Here is a 19,147-nt window from a genome sequence, read left to right on the forward strand (position 1 = left end):
TACTGCAGATGCTAACACTAGTACTACAGTTCCTAGTACAACTATGCCTTTCCCTGTAAACGCTACTAATGCTACTCTTCCTATCACAACACCACCTTCTCTTGCAGGTACGGCTGATGCTAACACTAGTACTACAGTTCCTAGTACAACTATGCCTTTCCCTGCAAACGCTACTAATGCTACTCTTCCTGTCACACCAGCACCTTCTCTTATGAGTACTGCTGATGCTAACACTAGTACTACAGTTCCTAGTACAACTATGCCTTTCCCTGTAAACGCTACTAATGCTACTCTTCCTATCACAACACCACCTTCTACAAATACTGCTGATGCTAAAAATAGCATTACTGTTCCTAGTACAACTATGCCTTTCCCTGTAAACGCTACTAATGTGACTCTTCCTGTAACACCAGCACCTTCTCTTATGAGTACTGCTGATGCTAACAATAGTACTACTGTTCCTAGTACAACTATGCCTTTCCCTGTAAACGCTACTAATGTGACTCTTCCTGTAACACCAGCACCTTCTCTTATGAGTACTGCTGATGCTAACAATAGTACTACTGTTCCTAGTACAACTATGCCTTTCCCTGTAAACGCTACTAATGTGACTCTTCCTGTAACACCAGCACCTTCTCTTATGAGTACTGCTGATGCTAACAATAGTACTACTGTTCCTAGTACAACTATGCCTTTCCCTGTAAACGCTACTAATGTGACTCTTCCTGTAACACCAGCACCTTCTCTTATGAGTACTGCTGATGCTAACAATAGTACTACTGTTCCTAGTACAACTATGCCTTTCCCTGTAAACGCTACTAATGTGACTCTTCCTGTAACACCAGCACCTTCTCTTATGAGTACTGCTGATGCTAACAATAGTACTACTGTTCCTAGTACAACTATGCCTTTCCCTGTAAACGCTACTAATGTGACTCTTCCTGTAACACCAGCACCTTCTCTTATGAGTACTGCTGATGCTAACAATAGTACTACTGTTCCTAGTACAACTATGCCTTTCCCTGTAAACGCTACTAATGTGACTCTTCCTGTAACACCAGCACCTTCTCTTATGAGTACTGCTGATGCTAACAATAGTACTACTGTTCCTAGTACAACTATGCCTTTCCCTGTAAACGCTACTAATGTGACTCTTCCTGTAACACCAGCACCTTCTCTTATGAGTACTGCTGATGCTAACAATAGTACTACTGTTCCTAGTACAACTATGCCTTTCCCTGTAAACGCTACTAATGTGACTCTTCCTGTAACACCAGCACCTTCTCTTATGAGTACTGCTGATGCTAACAATAGTACTACTGTTCCTAGTACAACTATGCCTTTCCCTGTAAACGCTACTAATGTGACTCTTCCTGTAACACCAGCACCTTCTCTTATGAGTACTGCTGATGCTAACAATAGTACTACTGTTCCTAGTACAACTATGCCTTTCCCTGTAAACGCTACTAATGTGACTCTTCCTGTAACACCAGCACCTTCTCTTATGAGTACTGCTGATGCTAACAATAGTACTACTGTTCCTAGTACAACTATGCCTTTCCCTGTAAACGCTACTAATGTGACTCTTCCTGTAACACCAGCACCTTCTCTTATGAGTACTGCTGATGCTAACAATAGTACTACTGTTCCTAGTACAACTATGCCTTTCCCTGTAAACGCTACTAATGTGACTCTTCCTGTAACACCAGCACCTTCTCTTATGAGTACTGCTGATGCTAACAATAGTACTACTGTTCCTAGTACAACTATGCCTTTCCCTGTAAACGCTACTAATGTGACTCTTCCTGTAACACCAGCACCTTCTCTTATGAGTACTGCTGATGCTAACACTAGTACTACAGTTCCTAGTACAACTATGCCTTTCCCTGTAAATACTACTAATGCTACTCTTCCTATCACACCAGCACCTTCTACAAGTACTGCTGATGCTAAAAATAGCACTACAGTTCCTAGTACAGCTATGCCTTTTCCTGTAAATACTACTAATGCTACTCTTCTTATCACAATACCACCTTCTCTTACTAGTACTGCTGATGCTAACACTAGTACTACTGTTTCTAGTACAACTATGCCTTTCCCTGTAAATACTACTAATGTGAAGTATGCATAAAGCAAATGTACTTCACACGGCCTGGTTTTCCAAAGCCTTGAAGTTTCAAATATTGATCTTGCAAAGGGCAGGGAAAATTTTCCCAGTCTCTTTTGTAAGGTAAAAAATTGTAACACAGCAAGGTTGCTGGCTCAAAGACAGACATGTTGCTGATTGATATGTAAAGATACTAGGAAATTACTGTAAGAAGAGAATGTTTGCTAAAATCAAGCTTTTGTTGGTGGATTGACTTAATTGCACTATAGAATGTCATCTTACTGAATGTTACAGCTTCTATTGTTAAACTTGTTAAACTATACTTAGAAAACCCCCCACCTATGTTCTCTTCCTGGAACTTCCTGGTCTGGAGAATAAATGCAGGAAGAGAACCCCGATTTGTGGTTAATTTCCCAAATGGAAGGAGTGCCTCTATCTTGAGGGTTCCAGGAGATTAACCCCTTTTCAGGGCTTCTCACTGCTCAGAAGAGATGGGCTTTGAGTAATCTTTGGCAGCTCTGTCACCCAGGGGAAAAAGGGTGACAAGTCTGTGGGCGTCAAAGCAACAACTAATGCTACTCTTCCTATTACAACACCACCTTCTCTTACAAGTACTGCTGATGCTAACACTAGTACTACTGTTTCTAGTACAGCTGTGCCTTTCCCTGTAAATACTACTAATGCTACTCTTCCTATCACACCAGCACCTTCTACAAGTAGTGCTGATGCTAACACTAGTACTACAGTTCCTAGTACAGCTATGCCTTCTCCTGCAAGTACTATCACTGCTAGCATTATTGCTATGGTTCCTGTTACAACTCTCCCTTTCCTGGAAAGTACTGCTGATGCTAGTACCACTGTGATTATTAGCACTACTCCTTCCCTAGAAAGTACTACAGATGTTAGCACAAGTGCTACTATTCCTAATATAACTACTCCTTGCCCTACACATACTACAAATGACAGCACTAGTACTAAGGTTTCTATTTTAACCACTTTATCCCATACAAGTACTGATGATGCTAGTCTTAATACTAGTGTTCAAATTACAGCTACTCCTTCTCTTACAAGTACTCATGCTGATACTGCTAGCAATAGTTTTCCTAATATGACTACTTCTTTCTCTGAAAGTACTAATGCTAGGAACACTATAGTTGTTATGGTAACTACTTCTCCTATAGGTGCTGATACTCCCAGCACTAGTAATGATGCTTCTACTTCAGATCTTTCCCGTACAATGCCTAGTGGTGACAGCACTACCAATACTATTTCTCTACTGACTACTTCTTCTCCTACAAATACTCTTACTGCTAGCACTACTAATACTCTTTCTGTTATGACTAATCCTTTTTCTACAATCATGAGTGTTACCAGCACTGGTAATATTGTTCCTATCATGACTACTCCTTCTTGTCCAAGTACTGATGCTATTGGTACAAGTAATACTATTCCTGTCTTGACTACTTATTATGAAACATCTCCCACCACTTCTACCTCTGCTCTTGCTTCTACTCCTAACTCTACTACGCCTATTTTGAGCATGTTTCCGACAAATGATACACTCACTACTGATTTAATTACTAATTTTACTACCCCTGCAGATGTTAAAACTGTCACCACAGACATCGTATAGTTCACTACTCCTCATTCCGCTACTACTACAACACTAACCACAAGCCACACAATATTAATTTCCACAAATTTTCCTAATCCAGGCACCATTGACACTACTGCTGCAAGCACTACAGCCACTGCTATGGAGTCAGTGACTACAAATATTATAAATATTACCACTACAGGAAACACAAATACAACTGCAGAAGTCACCACAACTGCTATGATTACAAATGCTACTTCTGTGGAAACTCACTCAGGTCATTTCACCTCTACCTGCTATAGGCATCCCTGGTGCTACCACCATGGATAAGGCATCTCCAACTGCACTTACCAGAAGCATCACCAGTACTTATCCTCCAGATACCCCTACTCATGCTTTAAATTCCACTTCCGCAGGCACTGGAAATACTGCTACACCAAACATCACCAGTGAAAATGTTACCAGTATAATACCAGGTGTTACAGATATAACAGGTACGCCTACTAAAGACAGCCCAATTACTGTTAGCACCACAGCTATTCCTATTGTGGATATGTTTTCTACTACTCCATACACAATAATTACTAGTACTCAAGACTTTGCTACTTCCTCACAAGTAAACACTACAAACTTTATATCTACTACTAAAGCTACTGGAAATGCCATTACAGCATATACTACCACCATAGCTACCCATATTTTCAACACAGAAACTGCAAATTCAATTACTTCTTCTGATGCAATCCTTACAAACACTTATATTCCAAGAACCACAGCTATTCCAACCACCGATACTATAAACATTATAGGGCATGCAGTAAATATTACTGACGCAGATAACTCCAGCAGCATTACAAGTAACTCTACAGACATTTCTATCCCAAATATCACAACAGCCTCAGACGCAATAACAACTGCTGTTCTAGATACAGAAACTCAACATCTTACAACAACAAATTCTATGGCCAGTTATTTCCCTATTACTGCAACTAGTGCTACCACAGACATTACAAATTTTACCACACATGCTTTAAATACTACCACTCCTGATAGAACAATAATGGATTCTTCTGCTACTGCATCTACTTATATTGAAAAATGCCATAAATGCTACTCTAGTTCAATGATTGCTGCTCAAGGCAGGATAATTTCTACAGATAACTCTTTAAAACAACTATTGCAGATACAGAAATCAGTTCACAGGATACACAATCTTATGCTACCTAAGTTTTCACACATATTAACACTCTAGACTTAACAGATATGGCTACTCCAAGCCTGTAGATATTGCAGATTATGTTTATGGATGCATCCATTACAGACTTTGTAAGTTTCATCAAAGAAGCTGTGGATACCTATTTTGTAGCCACAATATGTTGTACTACTCTTTTTTATTATAGTTATTATTCATTTAGCCTCATCAATTAAACTATGCATATTTTATATATTCTTGCTACAGACTTCACAGGTAATTTTGGTATCTCAGATAACGCCATGTTAGGGCTCTGTAAATACTATTGCTTTAGGTGTAGTTACTGAAATAGCCCAACTTATTTCCTGGATTATAGGATATAATACCATAACTGAGAGCACTGTTGATACTCCTGGCACTCAAATAACCTCTACAACAGCAGTTATTAATATCACTTGATTATTTAATTAGCAATGCTAAAATCATACTTTATTTTTCTATGGACTTTTCCAAACACCATGGCTACCAATGCAGTAATTTGGTATTACACAGATTAGAAGTATTATTGCTTCTGATGAGATCCTAACTGTAGCTACAGAAATGGAAAATACAAAATCGTAGATTTTGTATATACCTTGACTTTAGGCACTGAAGTAGTTAAATTAGAAATATTACATGTTACTTTTATTATCATAAAAATAAAAAAATATGATTACAGATGTGAAAAACATAAGTTCCCAAACATTGCAACCATTGCTGCCATAGGTACTACCAATACTCTTACCAAAGATTTGATAAGTACTTCTATTTATAGACACTAAAGTATTTCCAGAAAACAAGAATTAATCTTAATTATGAAATAGTCTTAGGCCACTGCTGTTACCACCAATGACTGGCTCTGACTCTCCTATAAACCAGGAATCATTGAGACAGAGATAAGAATGTTAAGATATGGCACAGGGGAGACAGTCTTTGCCCTGACATTAGAGTTCATAACGTTTTTATCTACCAGCTTTTTAACTATTATTTTACTGTCCAGACTCTCCTTCAGTGCGTTAAGGTTTTCAGTATGTTTTTGGTCTTTCATATCCAAATTCACCATTTATGCTTGACCTATTACTTTCTTAAATCACCCAAACCATTGTCAATAGATTCATGGTCATAATCAAATCTAGCTAGTTGGGTGCTATTGAAAGTTTAACCCTAGGCTGGTATTCTCAAAGTGTAGTTCAGGGACCTATGGGGGGCCCCGGGACTCTTTCTGGTATACACAAGTCAAGTCTATTTTCATAATAATTCTAAGTTGTTATTTGCCTTTTTCACTCTCATTTTCTCATTAGTACACAGCGGCATTTTTCAGAGACTCTATGTAGTGTGGTTTCACAGTACTCGTGGATGAATATAGAAATGGAAATAAGAATCTAGCTGTCTCCTATTAAGCCAGACGTTGAACATATTTAAAGAATGTAAAATAATGCCATTCTTCTCACTTTTCTTTTTTGCTTTGAAAAATATGGTTATTTTTCATAAAAATACATTATTTATGATAACATGTAGTAGATATGTTGTTATTTTTAATGAATAAACGAATATTACAAATGATTCAGTTGTAATTTCGAATGCAATAAATATTAGCAGATATATACAAAGTCTGGTGTCCTCACTGATTTTGAATGTAAAAGGGTCCTGACACTAAAGAACTTGAGAACCATGTTGCTAGGGCAACAATATCCCATTTCCACTCTTAGGTCCCGGTCAAGTATATTACAAACATCTGCAGCACGTAGGAACTCCTGCATCTGTGATTTACTTCATGTGAGTATAAACCACCGTCTACGAACACATCTGCCCATTTCTCTGACCTGCCACCACAGCTGTACTATAGTCTGGATGATGTGGGAGACCCAGTGCATTTGTTGTGTTGGCACAACAAACTCTGATATAGGACAAAATGCTCTGTGTCCTAAAATACCATGGGATCCTGCTTCTAGCCCATGATGCCAAGGCTGATTTGTTGGCCAAAGGCTTCACTTGATACACCTGAGGTTTGAAACACTAAGGGTAAATTTGCTCCAACAAACATAGTTCTGAAGTTACATAAATCCAACCCCTTTGTGCATATAAATGGACCATGCTTGAAATTATGGAATTTTGTAAAGGTAAAAAGTACTCTTAAAAACAAAACAATACAAACAAACAAAAATCTGGACTGAGGTCAGATGTTTGAAGAAACTTGAAAATTAAAAGTTGAGAGTCAATGCACAAGGAGTGGTCCTGCAACCAGGTTCAGAAAATTCAAGGGTGAATATTACCACTGGCAACACTGGCAGAATTTATGCATGGACCTTGGCTTATAAGGTCTAGGGAAACCCCCATACCCCATAATTATTTGGACCCCACTGGACCACTTACATATGATTTAATTCTGTGCTAAAGAATACAACTCATGTTCTAAATATAAATACATTTACTTTGCTATACTTTTGATAATAGACATTTCTACTCACACCACTACCACTGGGCATCATTAGTATTACACCTGGCATTTCTAGTTGTTAATTCCAATTTCATTTTGTAGTATTCTAAGCATCACTATGCAAACACTATTCATGGCCACTATGTAAGAGTTATTACAAATAGTATATGATTAGTTTTCTAATTAGAGTTACAGATGATGATGTTTTGAATTAACCAGAAACTTGCTTGAGACTAGAGGTACCTAGAAATGCTTTGAAGAGTATAGGAATCTGGATATGACCTGTAGCATGAAAAAGAGTCAGAGAAAGCATTTCAGATGGGTCATGGGTTGGACAAAGAGGGACTTCACATAGTGTGATTAGGAGATACAAAATAGGCCACTCTCTATAGCAGGGACATTGTGAGGGGAGAAAAGATTTAAGACCTACCAATTTCCTTCACCAAACTTCAGCATATATAAAATTGGATATGCAAATGGCAGTTGGAAGAGTATTTATTCAAGCAGAAAAACTTATAGATCTAGGGAATGCTTTGTATTTCATATCCCATTCCCCATGGGGGAGCAGAGGCGTGCTCTGCATGAAGGGTACTGCAGAGGAAATGTTCATGGAGATCGAGAGTGTGTATAGAAGCAGGGACCGGCATCTCCCTCCCAACTAGACACTTGCTGAACTGCAGAAACTCTTGGCCCCGACAAGTGGTGGAAAGTGGCTGGGCTGAAGCTGTTGTGAAGATGCCTGTCCAAGGGACAAGGCGACCCTAGTGACAAGAAGTTGTGGGATGGACCACCAAAAGTAGAAACCAAGTTTGCAGGAGGAAGAGATCAAAATAGGTCATGCAGACTGCATCTCATCCCATGTTAGATGCTGCACAAAGGACTTCTGAAAACTTCACTAATGTGCCCATGAGAAAAAACCAGAACTGGGGGCCTGTCACACCGAGGGTACCAATGGAGGCCTTGCCATAGCATCACTCACATGAGACACCTTGGCCTTTTCCTCTAATTCCCATCTGGCCATGAAGGAGACCTGGAAATGGCCAAGAAAGAGGAGAAGAAGGCAGAAGAATGAAAGCACAGACCACACTCCCCTTCCACACTGCTGGGGGAGGCCACTGAGGGCAGGAGAAAACTCCTTGTGGATGTGAGAATACAGCACTGATTTAGACTATGCCAACTCTTGAAAATGTCCAATGACTAGGACGTGATGGGGTCTGTTGAGATATTGGGTAAAAAAAAGATTTCAATTCAGCATGAAAGGAGCAGAAGGGATGAAGACTCAGAAAAAAATAAAAAGCCAGAGAATGCTGAAAAGACCTAGCATTACCTCACTTCACCTTGCTCTGACCCTGTTAGAATGCTGGAGGGTGAACACTTGCACTTAACGTTATAATACTTTATATTACTCATTTCAGAGAAAAACTAAGAATCAATTGGGGCAAAAATGTTAGATCTGGGCCCCACAGGAAGTTAGAGGTTTCCTCAGCCTCAGCCAATGTCTGATGGCTATAGAGAAGGTGGCTTTGGCAATTCTTTATTATGTCATTAAAAAAGGTTTGGCTCAAGATAAGAACTAAAAGGGTCTGTATGATGTATGGATATTGCTACCTTACAGCCCCTTATATTCGCATCATAACTGTACTTTGCAAAGGGATTATCATAAATGTTAATTTTGTTCCACTCCTGCTGTGAGGTAGGGAAAGAAGGAATTTTTACACTCCTATTTCAGAGCGGGAAAGAAGACACAGGAAGGTTGAGAGACTTCCTCAAGGCAAAAGAGTGTTTAAAAATGTGGTGGAGCCTGGCCTTCTGATTCCAATTCCTATAACCTGTCTATTTAAGCGTACCAGTACCTGAGGAAAGTCAATCTTTGACATAGTGGAATGGGAAAAATAAAATGAAATAAACAAACAAAACTTCATCTACTTTAGAACAAGAGGAAGCCTGGATTGGAATCTTGATTTTACTCCTATCTACTTATGTGACCAGAGCAACTTTCTTGATTTCTCCGAGCCTTCGTTCCTTCATTGGTAAGTTGGAAGAATTAAGAGAACTCCTTGGAAAATACCTAGAATAGCAGGAACCCATAATTTGATACTGTTTCCTGTATACCAAAACATCATATCATACACTTTGAACACATACAATTTTTGTCAATTACACCTCTATAAAGCTGAAAAAAAAAAAGCTGACTACTTTTTTCGCTACAGTTAACATGTCAAAAAGATGCCTCTGGGTCCTTTCCCCCAAATTAGTCCCTTTTGAATAATAATAATAATAACAATAAACTAACAATTAATAGATAAGATTTGTAGAGGTTGCCAATGTGTTAAGGACTTTGCCTGGAACTGATTAAAGACACCCCTTTCCCTGGTGCCTTTTTTCCTTACCCTTTTTTCCCTGGGCTTGGAGTAGCTGGGTTGAACTATGGAGTCAGCCAGAAGCAACAGTGAGTGGACTCCAGATGCCCACCCCACCCTAGAGGCAGAGCCCAGGAGAAACTGCATGTGCAGTAAATAGAAGGTGTACGTAGAGTGGTTATGTCATGTGCCTCCATGTGAGAGCAAGGCCTAATGGGGATTATGGCCCTCATATGCTATTTTCTCCTGCCTTTAATTTAATAACCTCTACAAATACAAGTGCATCAATATATTTATTATTCATTTTGTATTTTCTTTTACTTGTTAGTAATGCTCAGGCAGTTTTTGAAGAGGGAGGTTCATATTTATTGACCTCAAATTATACTACAAAACTATAGTAAACAAAACAGCATGGCACTAGCATAAAAACAGACACAGGGACCAATGGAACAGAACAAAGAACCCAGAAATCAACCCAGTACTTACAGCGAACTAATCTTTGACAAAGGTGCCAAGAACATACATTGGTGAAAAGACTGTCTCTTCAGAAAATCGTGCTAGAAAAACTGGATATCCATGTGGAGAAGAATGAATCTAGACCTATACCTCTCGCCATATAGCAAAATCAACTCAAAATGGGCTAAAGACATAAGTATAAGGAATGAAACTATAAAGCTCCTAGAAGAAAACATAGGGGAAACACTTCAAGATGTAAAACTGGGCAAAGACTTTATGAATAAGACTCCAAAAGCACTAGCAACAAAAGAAAAAATAAACAAATGGGATTATATCAAACTAAAAAACTTCTGCACAGCAAAAGAAACAATCAACAGAGTGAAAAGATGACCTACTGAATGGAAGAAAATATTGACAAACCACACATCTAACAAGGGATTAATAACCAGAATATATAAGAAACTCAAACAACTTCACAGTAAAAAAACAAAACAAAACAAACAAAAAAAACAATTAAAAATGGGCAGAGGAGCTGAACAGACATTTTTCAAAGGGAGACATACAAATGGCCAACAGGTCCATAAAAAATGCTCAACCTCACTAGTCATCAGGGAAATGCACTATCTGGTTTAGGAGGGGGCTTTGTTTCCTGACCAAGAATAATAAAGATAATGTCTTTCTCCAGGGCAAGGACTGGGTGGATTGCTAGAAGCCCTTTTAAAAGCTTGGGATTTCTGGCCGGCCCGGTGGCACACTGCGCTAGTGCACTGTTTGGGAAGCGCGGCGGCGCTCCCGCCGAGGGTTCGGATCCCACATACAGACCGTGAGGACCTGAAGGGATGGTAGTGCCATTTATTTAGATGTTGGGAGATAATTCTCCGTGTATCTCTCATGTTTCTGTACATCTTTTGAGCAAGAGGCTGTGCCAGCTTTATTTATGACTATCTTTTCAAGCCTGAAAGATAAAGTGTCACTATCTGGTTTAAGAGGGGGCTTTGTTTCCTGACCAAGAATAATAAAGATAATGTCTTTCTCCAGAGCAAGGACTGGGCAGATTGCTAGAAGCCCTTTTAAAAGGTTGGGGTTTCTAAACTCAGTGTTCCTCTGCTGTGACACAAACCCACATCCACTTGGGCCATGTCTGTCTCACCCCCCATGGGACTTGAGGGCAAAGGGAACTGATATGCACAAGAAGCTCATGCTGCCTGCTGTGCCTTGAGTCATGAGTCCTTTGTCTCTGACTCAGGGGCCCCAGGTCTTTTGCTGGCATTTATGAAACTGTGGCAGGCTAACTTGTTACTGGGAAGTAGGGTAAAATCTCAGACCCTTTGCAGTTCTTAATAGGGTACAACTTGGGTGATGGTGAACTTGGGGGTGGAGATAAAGAGTTTACTTATGGCTGTTTTAAATTTGATATGATATTTAGACACCTAGGAGTAGATATTAGATAACTTGATGTATGACATATAGCTCAGGGCAGGGGAATTCTGGTTGAAGTTAAATTTGGGATTTAGTATTTGAACCGTTGGACTAGATTATATTAATTTGGGAGAGAATATACATGAAACTACACACACACACACACACACACACACACACGCACAGAGAGTGAGACTAGAGCTAGAGCCCTGGAACACTCCAACATTTAGAGATCTAGGAGAGGAAGAGAGACCATAAAAGAAGACAGATATTGAGAAGCTTGCAGTGAGGTAGGAAGAAAACTGGTGTGAGTGCTGGGTGACTGTGGTGTACCGGGAGGCGAGAAGCAAAGTGTTTCAAGAAAGGGGAAGGGGCCGACTGTGTCAAATCTACTGAAAGATTGGGTATTTTATAGAAGCAAAATCATTGTTAAAGAGGAGATGGGATCCAGGTCAAATTGGGGAAGCTTGCCTTTGAAGCAGAAGAATTCTTCCCATTGCAGTAGGAGAGAGAGAAAAACATGTGACTCCAATTGCTGGTAGGTTAGTGAAATTGGTGGGGGTATGATGAGGCACATCACATTGTTTAATGATCTATTGTTTCTATGAAGTATAAGATGAGGCCATCAGCTGTGAATCAGGGGTATAGGGAGGAGTTGTTGGGAGCTTGAGGAAGAAGATGAAATCGCCACCCTGGAGAGCAAACACACTAAAGAACAAGGAGCTTCTTACCCTAGGACTGATGTCTGTGTTGTAAGCCAGTTTGACCTAAGCGCATATGAGTGCAGTTTGTTCTGCAACGGTCAGCTACGTGGGTGCAGCTGGGAAAAGAAAGCAGGTAGAAAATTTGACCAGTACTGAGATATTGCTATGCAAATATGGCAGACAGAGAGAGGGTTAAGAAAGGTAAGGGTGTAAGGAAGTGCTCGTAGCTCTGGTACATGGACCCTGGTTTGGGAAATGAGAGAAGTAAAGGCAGTAACAGTGTGAGGTTAAGAAACTGGGAAGCCAGTGTGCTGGGCAGATCCACTCGGTGAATGTTAATATCTCCAAGAAAGACACCAGAGGAGTGGTGGGTCATAAACAGCTGCTTGTAGTTATTAGTGATGGGGTGGGGGGTGACTTGGAGAGGCTGTCAGATGATGGTAACAAGCAGCCATGAAGGGTAATAAAGTTCTTAGTACCAGCTTTTCAAAGGGGCTGGGGTTTGAGAGAGAAAGGAAGACAGTTCGAAAGGGGAGCAGGGAGGGAATTAACCCATCCCCAGTTAGTGCAAGGAGGTGGTAGGAACTTTCAGAGTCATTCTTGAGAGTTTGTTGGTCTGAAGGTCTTCGTGGAAAGGTTTCATATTTGAGAGAACAGTGCAAGAGGGGCTCAGGCTGGAGCTGTGCAGAGCAGTCTGTGGACAGTGTGTTATGCTGAAGACTGTACTGTGACAGATGGTGACTTAGTGAATGGGGTTGTGTGGCAAGATGGGATTGGACCTGTAGTGGGAGAGCAAACCCCAAGTCCCATGGCTGAAGGGGTTTCCTAGATGTCACTGGCAATGGAAAACCTCAGAAAAGTTGATCTCAGCCCAGACAGGGCTGACTCATTTGAGCAAGAGATGCTAAAAGATCTCCAGGAAATTGCATTCACCCAAGCTAGAAGTCCTACCATATGATAATTACAAGAGCAATGGAAGATAGTTTAATTTCATACTAGATTGGAGATTATATTTTTTCTCCTGGCAAATAATAATTGATGATTTAACAATTCCTGTGACTTTTATGAAAATATATATTTCTAATTTCAGCTTGAGAAAAAATTTAGTCTTTTATTGGACTACTTAAATAGACAATTAATTAGAGATAAATTGATAATATGGCGGTAACACAAATTTATTCCCAATATATGCCTAGATAATAGTACACCAGAGTAGGAACAGACTTTTAGGGACTATGTAGTTAAAAACCTCAACCTCATAGAACAGCTTTCTGTATACTGTATCTTTCCCATCTCATTAGCATTTGATCAAATACTTCCTTAAAATGTGTCCTATGAATTGCTAGGCAGTATTAATGTTGTGGAATGGACTCAGCAAGAAAGGCTCCAGACACTTGGGAGGTTGGAGAGTTAGAAGGTTTATTACACACGGGACCCAGATGAACTCTCGTTCTGAAATCCTGGGACCCTAAACATGCGTTTGACAGGGTTTTTATAGGCCATAAGCTTATATCTTAGACAAACAGCTGTTGGTTTTAGTTTCTTCTCACCCACTTGATTTAGGCAAACAGGCAAAATTAGAAAGGCAAGGGGGGCAGGCTAGCTAGATTACAGAAGCAGAAATGCCTGCAGGCAGTTAATTATTAGCTTGGCTGAGTTCTGGGGGCCCTGGGAGATACGCACATTTAGTTACAGAGGCATTTTACAAGTTAGTCAGAATTTAATTTTGAACTTTCTCTACATTAATTTTAAAAACATTTTTCTTGGTACTGAGATAAAATTGGGCTCTTCTGAGGTTTACTCATAAGCTTTAATCTTCCCTCTTAAACCATCTCTCTGATAGTCTTCCTAATTTTACTTGATGGCTATATTCTCCTACTTATCAACCAGATTAAAGCTCCACATTTCTCTGAAACATTCCTCTCATGACCTGCAGCTAACAAACAAACAAACGAAACAATTTAAATAGGCTATTGTTTAAATTGTTGCTATCTTGTGGCTATTGAATAATTGTCTGTACAATCCTATTTAATGTTTTGCAGCCCTAAGACATACATGTTCTTACTTACTTATTAGCCTGACAGCTAAAATGAATCCAAGGGTTTAGGGGTATACTACAACTTGGAAACTGAAAGCTCCCTGCTTAAAGTAAAAGTTGGTCAAAAACTCTTTCTTGGAAAAACACTTTTCTAAATTGATTTTTGTTCTAGATTACACCTTGTCTGTCTTGTTTTTGTTTTTCATATCTTCTCTATTTACTCATACTGTCTTTGTGTAGATCCTGTATTGGTTTCTTTGTTTGAATGAACCTTTTTAAAATTTTTATATAAGCTCAAACTTAGGAAAAAATTTCAAGAATAGTATAAAGAATTGCAGTATATTCTTCACCCATATTTCCCAATTATTATCCATAAATTATGAATATTCGTATTTACTTTACCATTCTCTATTCTCACTCTCTCTTGTCCTTTTCCTTTCCCCACCTCTCCCTCTCTCTCTCACAAACACATTTGAGAGTTTGTAGACAGTTTGTCTCATCACAATATACCTTAGCATGTATTTCCTGAAAAAACAAGAACATATGCTTTCATAACCACAATATAACCAACAAAACCAGGAAATTAACATGCATACAATATTACCACCTAATGAACTGACCTCGATCAAATTTCCTAATAATGTTCTTTATAGAAAACACAAACAAACAACAACAGCAACAAAAAGGCATTAGCCCAGGAGCACGTTGTATTTCTTTTCTTTTCTTTTCTTTTCTTCTTTTTTTTTTTTTTTTTTGGAATTTTAATCTCCTCTACTTGGTAACTAGTCCAGTCTCTTATTTTCTTTCATTTTTCTTTCTTGATCTTGACATTTTGAAGATTACAAGCCAGTTGTTTGTGTAGAATATCCCTCCTATGTGATGTTTTTCTAATATTTCTTCATGATTTCATCGAGGTTATACATTTTTGGCAGAAATAACTCAAAAGTGATACTGTGCTCACCTCAGTGTATCCAATCAGAAGCCACATGGTGTCCGTTTGTCTCTTACTGGTGATATTAAGTCAGGTTACTTGGTTGAGATGGTGTCTGCCAGGTTTCTAAAGTTACTATTTTTTTTCTCCTCATTATTCATAAATACATTGCGAGGATATACTTGCAGGTTATATAGCTATTTGATTTCCTACCTATTGGTTCTGGCATCCATTGATGATTCCTGCATGAATCAATTATTACTACGAAGTTTGTTAAACAGTGATTTTCTAACTCCACATTTCTTCTTCATTTATTACTTGGCATTGGAAAGGCTTTTCTTTCTTTGCTTTTTATTTATCGAGTAATGTTTGGTAATAGCCACTACCCTGAGCCCTCTAAATTTGCCTTTTCTCTGAGAACCCTACGTCTGCTCATAATCCAGCAGCTAGAATTCTAACTACAGGAACTCGGGGGGCTTCCAGGACTCTTCTACACTGACACCCTCTTGGACTGGTCAGTGCCTGTGCCGTGGCTTAACTGTGTGAAGCCATAATGTGAGTCCTGTCCATCCAGGAAATAGACTAGTCAAGAACACTTCAGCTTCTAGTTCAGTGGTCCTCAATCTTGAATGCATATTGGAAACACCCGGAAAATTTAATANGCTTCTAGTTCAGTGGTCCTCAATCTTGAATGCATATTGGAAACACCCGGAAAATTTAATAACCTACTAATGCCTAGGTGCTCTCCCATCACCCGGTGACTCCAATATGCAGTCAAGATTGATAGCCCCTGGGTTAGTGGAATTGGGAGCTTTCCTGCTCAGTCTCAGTTGACTAAGAAGTAGCAGAGATTTGGACACTGATGAGAACTCTAGCAAACAGGGACAAGAGACTGAGTTATCAGTTTCATGAAGAAGAGAGAGAGGAAGGAGGAGGGGGAGAAAGAGAAGAGAGAGGGAGAGAGAAATGAGGCAAAATGTAAACAATGGATAGATCTAGGTGAATATCTAGGGAAAGGGTATATGAGAATTCTTGCAACTTCCTAAATAAATCTGAAGTTGTATCAGAATATTCTTATTTCACAGGAAAGACCAGAGTCACTGCAAACATTATCCTGTGGTTCTTCTTGTCTTCATAGAACTACAGAAAAAGTAATAAGAGGGAATACATCTGTTATTTACCCTCCACATTTAATATGGAGTTTTGAGTACAGAAGGTGGCGTGGAGAAGGAGTTACAGTCTCAGAGTCACTCCGAGCTGACCTGAGGGGTGAAGGATGACAGGTCCAGTGACAGGATGTTCTTGGAAGAGTTGGGGTTGTCCGTTTCCACCTCACCTCTGAGCACCTTGCTCTTGTGGTGTACCATTGGGCAGTCAGGAAACTAACTACAGGCACAGAGCATATGAATTGGAAAGGGTCTTGAGATCAGCTAATTCAGGCTCCCAACATCTGTGGGAATGTTTTAGAACATTTTCCCAGCAATATTCATCTGAGCCCTCTGTCCAATATATGCATAATATAAATGCCTCCCTTTTAACTACTGAAACATGTCATTCTCTATAAGCTGATATAAATAAAGCTCTTTTCTAGAGGTAGTCAGGAGAGGAAGTGATTAGGTGGCACTGGGAAAGGCTCTGAAGGGAACAGTGTGAGCCCAGGAGGAAACGGCTGCTGAGGGGCTTTCAAACGCTGCACAAGGGCAGAGGGGTGCTTGTCTCATCTCCTGTTTATTGCAGTAGTGCTTGTTCTTGACCTAATGTCGAGCACACAGATGGTGCTCAGCAAATATTTGCTTGATGAGATGGAGAGAAAAATAAAAGAAAGAAGGCTAAATAAGAACATGAAATTGAAGGGGAAGATGAGAGCAGTAGCACTGGGAAGCACTTCGGGCTCCAATCTGGGTGAAGAGCCATTGGAAGTTTCTGGCTGCAGAAACTGGAGGTGGCTGCCTGCTGGCTTGAACCTTTTTGCCTAAAAGATTGAGAGTGAAAGAATTTGCCCGGGAAGATTTGAAGTAATATAGTTTGGAATAGAAATTTCAGACCTACTCATTAATCAGACAAATCAAAAGGGAGAAGTGGTCTGTTCTGGTTGTTTTAATCTCTATCTAGATCTCATTTTTATCTGTGTGTTTCCTCATGCTGTAGAAGGTACTTTGTTTACCTCAAATAATTTGCAGACACATTAGGATTATTATCTAAAAGGAAAATCTCCATTTCCCTTCAATGTAAGGACAGAGAAGACCATCAGTGAACACAGAAACCTTGGGATTCAGGTGAGCCTCGTTTTTTCAAAATTATACACTTTGAAACACCTCTTTGATTTAAGGTCAGGAAGCTCCTCTGCTCACACATAATGATCCCAGAAGCGACTCCAGTCATTGAGAAGGTCCAGCACCGAGACTGCAGGAGCTGAGTGTGAACTCTCAGAATTTTGCTGAATCTCAGAATGGAGCATACAGAATTCTCCGGGGGGAATGACAGTAAAGGTAATAGGCTCATTACCTCCCACATCCCCTATGCACCTCACCAGTCCCTGCGGAGGGACTCACATTGCTCTGCCAGGAAGCAGGACTATGATGTTAGATGAAGCTTGGCACCTCGAACAGTAACACGGAATTTGCTGAGACCATAGCTAGGTCTCCAGGGCATTACGATTCCTCTAACCACCTTGGGACATCCAGAGTAGGGCTCCCTTCTAGAGGACATGAACTATGGGCAAGGCCATTCACCATAGCTAGGTCTCCAGGGCATTACGATTCCTCTAACCACCTTGGGACATCCAGAGTAGGGGTCCCTTCTAGAGGACATGAACTATGGGCAAGGCCATTCGTAGACCAGTATCGTGATTTTAAATCTCAAAGGAGAGGGTGGTGCTGAGCTTTTCAAACTTAGAATAAATATAGAAGTGCCCTCAAGAGTTTCCAGAGCAGCTACCACCGCTGACCTTTCCTGAAAACTGTGGTTGCCAACTGCAGCCTGACTTGACACACCATTGGCACCTAGTCACTGCTTGATCCCTGTGAATCTCCTTGACATGCACTGGGCTCCAGGGCTGAGACTGCCTCTTTTTACCTTGCACTTGACCTGTTTGCAGAGCTTGATTCAGCCTGCCTGCCCAGTTAGGTTTTTGACACCTGGTGGCCTAAGTGTTGACAATGTGACACTCGGTGGGGTAAACAAAGAGCATCTGCCAGTAGAGACACAGGTGAGGAGGCAAGGGCTGTAGATTAAACCCTGCATTTGGGCAACCAGGTCCTCACATGCCCTCTGGATGCCTTATACTGTGCAGTCCAAGAGACTGGCTAGACACCTCTCCTGGATCAAAGGCTCTGAGGAAAGGGATGGCAACAGGAAGCAAGTCAAGTTCTATTTAATGTGATGTCTTGAGCTTTGTCCCTTACAAACGAGCCTCTCCCTTTACCACAAATCACCCTTTGCTCCCCACCGCTCGTGTGGCTTGCTGCCTCTGCCCCACGGAGAGGGCTGGGCAAAAATGTCAGAAGAAAAGAGAAACAGAGCCCCCTCCAGGGCCAGGTATGGGCTGAGGAGGGTTTACTGGGCCCTTTCTCTGCTTTCAAGCCCCTCCTCCCCGCTGCATCCTCTTAGGGGAGCCGGGGCACCAGACTTCTCAGAGAGGGATCCGCTGCCTCACACCCAGCCTTGGAGCCAGACTTTGTCAGCAAGTATGTGGTCCTACCAGTGGTTCTAAAGCTTTAAAAGATGACTTGCATAGCTCGCCAAAGGAAGAGTCTTTATGGAATATGTGCAATCCCCGGGACTGCAGAGTCGTGGCCTGAGGCATGCGAAGGGGCACAGACGGGAGGGGGGGCTTTTGGGGGTCAACGCAGGGAGGAGTTTCTGTCC

General features: G+C 40.5%; 2 protein-coding genes across 2 annotated transcripts in view; one reads left to right on the plus strand and one right to left on the minus strand.

Moving 5' to 3' along the window:
• Positions 1-200: 200 nt before the first annotated feature.
• LOC103581587 (cell wall protein DAN4-like) lies at positions 201-8,444 on the plus strand (the record flags this gene model as incomplete). Its single annotated transcript, XM_008563383.1, has 3 exons — positions 201-376; positions 2,637-2,754; positions 8,398-8,444. Coding segments are annotated over 3 exons (341 nt in total), but the record flags the coding sequence as incomplete, so codon positions are not given.
• A 3,788-nt stretch (positions 8,445-12,232) lies between these two features.
• The window catches only part of LOC103581588 (putative DBH-like monooxygenase protein 2), a 16,884-nt gene continuing 9,969 nt past the window's right edge, over positions 12,233-19,147 (minus strand). Inside the window, exon 14 of the mRNA XM_008563384.1 lies at positions 12,233-12,299. Within this exon, the coding sequence (XP_008561606.1) occupies positions 12,233-12,299 (67 nt within the window). The remainder of the gene's footprint in view (positions 12,300-19,147) is intronic.

Source organism: Galeopterus variegatus, unplaced genomic scaffold (assembly GCF_000696425.1).
Source record: "Galeopterus variegatus unplaced genomic scaffold, G_variegatus-3.0.2 Scaffold13406, whole genome shotgun sequence".
Classification (NCBI taxonomy): Eukaryota; Metazoa; Chordata; class Mammalia; order Dermoptera; family Cynocephalidae; genus Galeopterus; species Galeopterus variegatus.